The sequence below is a fragment of the Thalassophryne amazonica genome, chromosome 2 (assembly GCF_902500255.1).
Source record: "Thalassophryne amazonica chromosome 2, fThaAma1.1, whole genome shotgun sequence".
Classification (NCBI taxonomy): Eukaryota; Metazoa; Chordata; class Actinopteri; order Batrachoidiformes; family Batrachoididae; genus Thalassophryne; species Thalassophryne amazonica.
This window is the reverse complement of record NC_047104.1, coordinates 107,464,792-107,470,852: the sequence shown is the minus strand read 5'-3', so window position 1 is coordinate 107,470,852 and position 6,061 is coordinate 107,464,792. Positions and strand designations below refer to the sequence as shown.

The following is a 6,061-nucleotide window of genomic DNA, read 5'->3' as shown; positions in this document are numbered from 1 at the left end:
GCACTGTGTCTCTAAATTTAACTTAAAAGTAACGCGACTTGTGTTTTATTTATTTTTTATTTTTCCCCTCTTCATATATTTTTTTTTTGGCAGGTGTGACTAATTGTACATATAGTCCAGAAAATACAATACTTTAGTACACAATATTTTTGAGGTTTTATTTTTCTCAAAAAATTGAACTTGGAGAATATTTTAAGTTGCCGTATCCTCAGCAAACAGACTCATTTAATAGCTGCTAAATGACTTTCAGTTTGTTTTAAAGTAAGTGCATCATGTTTTGCATCCCTAGATCTGAGTGCATCAACAAGTTTGCATCAGTTTTTGGTACCATGCCGCTGAAGGTGGTGGAACACCGTGCTGACCCTGTGCTCTATAAAGACGACTTTCCTGAGAAGCTGAAGAGTTTTCCCAACATCGGCAGCCTCTGACCAGCCGGTAACAGACATCTTCACATCCTCAAGACTCTATGAAATGCTTGTTGGGTATGGAGTTGATCACTTTCAGATCCTGTACTTTTGTGATGTCATAAAGTCTTGAATCACAGATGGACACTGGCAGCTGTGTTTAGGCTAACTGTGATATAGTTTGTTTCGAATACAGGGAGAAATATACATGTTACACGAGCTGCTGTTGGAGGCTCAGGTTGAACTGATGTTTGATGGACTGACTTCAGGCTCATACTGCCTCATTGTTACTGTACTGGAGCTCCAGGTGTTCTGGAATCTGTGTACAGTGTATGTAAAGTGTCTGTCTGTGTATGTATACACACTATATATATATGTATGTGTGTATATATATATATATATATATATATATATATATATATATATATATATATATATATATACTACATTTTCTCTCTCTCTCTCTCTCTCTCTCTCTCTCTCTCTCTCTCTCCATATTCAGGGTGGGGAAAAACCCTGGTATAATGTTTAATAAATGATTGATATGACATAAGTAGAGGTTTATGGATACAAAACAAAAATAATAATAATTATACATAGACTTGTGGAATAGTACCCGATGACGGATGATTATTTTATGTATTTTGTAAAACACAGATAAACAGTTCCCATATCAAAATTCTAAATCTAGTGCAACTGACAAGTTGTTGCTGAACTCCTGGGACATCCTGAGCTGTAATGTTCTGTGGCCGAAGCAAAGCCTTCATTAAGTTATTTATGAAAAAGGAGAAACAGCAGTGCTCATTAGCTAGTTCTTTTTGTTATTATTTTTATTGTGTGCACTGCAAAAGGACAAAAAAAGAGCAGTTCTGTTTGCCAAACATTTTCACTGTTATATGCATTTATATGCTTTCCTGTCCTGTTCAGGCTTCAGCACGGAACAGTTTTGTGATGTGAGTGATGTTTTTTATTTTAGGATATCAATGAAATTGTCTCAAACTTGACTGCTTATGCATAAGACTTTGTAAAAAATACGATGATAAATAAAGAGCACAATTTATGTATGTGTATATATATATCTATATATCTATATATATATATATATATATATATATATATATGCAAGAATGCAATTACAAAATTAAACACGTCGAGTCATTTTTTAAATTTGTGTAACCTCCGCTGTTCTCTGCAGCCTGTCACCTGTTGTTAATATACTGTGCCTAATCCACCCTGTTCTCTGTCAGCAGTTCAAAAGGGCGCAGTACGTATTTTTGTCAGCTTCAATTAGTGTGATACTCTTGCGGGTTGTGCGATCTCATTTCAGCACTCGTGTCCTTCAAAGCGACTGAAATGCACGGGGATTCCAGAATGTGACCATAGGAATGACACAATAGTTTGGCAGAATGGTGAAATGCAGTGAGGCACACCGCAATTCAGAAATAGTTTAAACAGAAAAGCAGATGACTTTATTCTCACGTTGTGGCAAAGCTGTTTCCTGGTCATCTGAAAGAGTTTCCTTTAAACAGGGAGTGACTTCAGTGTCTATTTCTCTGAGCTATGTTGGAACTGTCAGAGGAAATAATCTTTACACAGGATTTATAACAGGTGAATAATTTGGATATAACAATTTTATAATTTTTGGAACATAGTTTAAACAAATTCTACACTTTGTGTTGTCTACTTTATGCAAATAGTCTGTGATGCAGATACGAGGTCTGTCCGTAAAGTATCGTACCTTTTTATTTTTTTCAAAAACTATATGGATTTCATTCATATGTTTTTACGTCAGACATGCTTGAACCCTCGTGCGCATGCGTGAGTTTTTCCACGCCTGTCGGTGACGTCATTCACCTGTGAGCACGCCTTGTGGAAGGAGTGGTTCCGCCCCCTCGTCGGATTTTCATTGTCTGGAAATGGCGGAATGAAAAGGACTTTTTTTCCATCAGAATTTTTTCAGAAGCTGTTAGAGACTGGCACCTGGAAACCATTCGAAAAATTTATCTGGCTTTCAGTGAAAATTTTCCGGGCTTCACAGAGAATAAGGACTTTAACTACAGGTTTAAGGACCCCTTTAAAGGACGGTCGGTGCGCCGCGCTGCGGGCTGCGACGATGCGGCACAAACCACTGGATCATTTCTAAGCTGATGGCTCTGTGGATACGAGACCGTCGTGTGCTCTTTCTCTGGTTATCACAAGACCTGGACATCAGCCATTTTCCGGCAGATTTCACTTTTAACAAGAGATTTTGTCATGGAAAGCCGCGCGGAGGCTTCGCGCGTCACGACCGATTCGCTGATGAAGCGAGACAAAGGAACACCTCCGTTTCGGCGTGTTAGAGGACAAGTTGGGACATGTCCAGCTCTCCACAAGTTCTTTTATACTCACTGGGCTGGTAAGCACTGAAAGCCGAGATAGACATGTCCCAACTTGTCCTCTAACACTCCGAAACGGAGATGTTCCTTTGTCTCGCTTCATCAGCGAATCGGTCGTGACGCGCGAAGCCTCCGCGCGGCTTTCCATGACAAAATCTCTTGTTAAAAGTGAAATCTGCCGGAAAATGGCTGATGTCCAGGTCTTGTGATAACCAGAGAAAGAGCACACGACGGTCTCATATCCACAGAGCCATCAGCTTAGAAATGATCCAGTGGTTTGTGCCGCATCGTCGCAGCTCGCAGCGCGGCACACCGACCGTCCTTTAAAGGAGTCCTTATTCTCTGTGAAGCCCGTAAAATTTTCACTGAAAGCCAGATAAATTTTTCGAATGGTTTCCAGGTGCCAGTCTCTAACAGCTTCTGAAAAAATTCTGATGGAAAAAAAGTCCTTTTCATTCCGCCATTTCCAGACAATGAAAATCCGACGAGGGGGCGGGACCACTCCTTCCACAAGGCGTGCTCACGGGTGAATGACGTCACCGACAGGCGTGGAAAAACTCACGCATGTGCACGAGGGTTCAAGCATGTCTGACATAAAAACATATGAATGAAATCCATATAGTTTTTGAAAAAAATAAAAAGGTACGATACTTTACGGACAGACCTCGTACAACCTTCAAGAATCACTGTGTAGAAGTGCAATAACTTATTGTACTTTAATCACACAAAACATCCAGAAAACCTAAATTCATACTCATTTCAAAATAGATAGCTTAGAGCTGCTTGGAACTCATAAGTTGTATATATCAAAGGGAAGCAATTTTAAAATACAACTTAGGAAATAAATTCTGATTGTACATCAGAAAGGGAAAAAATGCACTCAAAACACTGGATTATTTGTCTCACAAAAATAAAACATCAAATTGGCAACAATTTTCAAGTGTCCTATAAACACTTCAATGCATTCTGCATGCACAAAAACATGTACATGCATGTAACACCACACACATTTCTGTAATTAAACTGATTGCTCCACTTCAGTAGTACTATAAAGATAGAAAAGAGTGTAAGATGACAACACTCTGAGGCCAGAGTTATGCAGCATAGAGGAGGGTAAGCCTTTTAAACAAATCTGTCTTTAAAAGTTCAATGATTGTAGGACAAGCTGTGATGTGGGACAAATGAAGTGTCTCTCCTTTGAATCCCAACAGTGGAAGACGTCACGGGAGAGCTTTCAATCCAAGCGTGATAGCTCATAAATACACAGAGAATGGAGTGAAAATGGTACAGAGTGTATTCCCATGAGTGCTGTGCAGGAGAGGTGTCAAACATAATCACTTGGGGGACAGACAGCTGTCAGTAGTCCTGACACACAATCCTGCAGTCCAGATCCTCCATGTGGATCAGTGGTAATTAAAAATTTAAAAAGCCTTTCCTGCTCTGGCAGCGCTGAGCCCAAAAGCTACCGACCACGTGAGGAGATTGCTGGGCACGGTGGAGGAGAGCAAACCGTGAGGCACAGGGAGGTATGTTTGAGGATCGGGGGGAGGTGATGGCGTCTTTGAAAGCAGAGCCATGACAGCTGAGGGGGAAGCATGTGTGAGGCATGTTTGTTTTGCATTTACCCCCTGAGCGCAGCTGTGTGCACTGTCCTTTTCCCAGAACACTGGAACACAGCAGACACCCTCCATCCAACCCTTCTATCTCCGGAACCGCGAAGGGGGCCCTGTGTCCACATTTCCACTCAGCTTTGAGACATATTCTGTGTCTGCAGGGTGATGTTCATGCCTTCGAGTAAAACCTATTGTAATTCCTGCAACTCTTCAGTGATGGACTCTGCTGACAGGTTATCATGTGCACCCCACTTCATGTACCTGTCCAAGATGACAGGAAATATGGTTCAACTTAGGGAATTAGTGACGGTCACTGCCTGAAGGTGCACTACAAGCTATCGGGTTCGCTTTCCAAAACCATGAAAGCCTTTGCTGTGTTTTAGATCTGCCAAACTGAAGCTGAAAATGGATAAGCTCTAATAAAGCCAAACAAAAAGTAAATTCTGTAATCAGTGTGTGACAGAGAAAATGAGATCTTCGTAAAGCTTTGTGTTGTTTTACACCCACACGCAACACTAGTCATAATACATACTGTTTAATGCTCAGAGTGTCCATCCATGTTTGAACAAAAGTTTAATAATGACTGGATCCAAACTTGGTGGAATGATTGAGGGTGAACCAAGGACCAAGTGATTTAATTTGGAGGAAAAAAATGATTAAAAGCTAGGGTTGGTTTGCAAGGTTGAAATTTGGGGCCAGTACTTACATGTAGAGCTTTATGTGGAATAGTTATTTTGAGGAATTGGTTATATCAATGAGTTAACACGAATAGGAAGTCATAATAGTCCACTGACTGACTTTTGCTACCCCGGCAACAAGCGAGGAAATTCCGTAATCAGCCGCGCCCACTTTCGGCTTCTGCAAATGCCAAAGCGCCCAGCCAGTTGATGAACCTGAGCAATGTCGAAACCCCTCTGGTACAATTTGATGAAAAGCTTGGGTATATTGCTGAGCTTTACCGCGTTCTTGTCTACACTTGCTCAATATCAAGCATAATGCCATTCATGAAACATGATCATCAGAAATCTATGAAACCTTATTACATGTATGCTTTTGATTGTTGGCAACGTGGAAAGAGGCGCAAGGGGTTAAAGGGTTAATGTTCATGAGCAGATGTAAGACTGACAACTTAAATCTGTTCATCTCTTGTTAAACTGACAATTTAGATGAACAAGCATAACAGATTATTGAATTAATTTTAAAAAATGTGCTGAAGAAACCAGCATAAAATCATGTAGCTATTTTACTGAGACCATATGGATTTACACCTTAGGTGTGTTAATGTTTGGATTATTGTTCACTTTGTGTTATATAACACAAATGAGCCTAAAAGCTTTTAACAGTTTTTCTAAAATCAAACACACAGTTAGGGGGTAACTTCTTCAAGTATACGGAGTAAAGCAACACGTTTCCCTTTGTATTACTGCCAGTACTTAGATTGTGCCACTTTCTTTTGACCCCAGGTGACCTAATTTGCATATAGGACTCAAATACAAACATTTTGAGGTACATTTGGTTATGTGATTTGTAAATCTCAAGATATTCCAATTTATGTTTCCCTTACCCCTGAATAATACAGCTACAGAAGCTGAAAGTGGGTGTGGCTGATTATGTAATTTTCTCGCTGCTGGGGTAGCAAAAGTCTAACCAGCTGTTTTTGATATCTCTA

At 40.2% G+C, this 6,061-nt stretch overlaps 1 protein-coding gene across 1 annotated transcript in view; it reads left to right on the top strand.

The window, feature by feature from the left end:
* The window catches only part of LOC117528716 (exostosin-2), a 74,660-nt gene extending 73,998 nt beyond the window's left edge, over positions 1 to 662 (top strand). The window contains exon 15 of the mRNA XM_034191356.1: positions 290 to 662. Coding sequence (XP_034047247.1) covers positions 290 to 428 — 139 coding nt within the window. The 3' untranslated portion in view covers positions 429 to 662. The remainder of the gene's footprint in view (positions 1 to 289) is intronic.
* Positions 663 to 6,061: the final 5,399 nt, after the last annotated feature.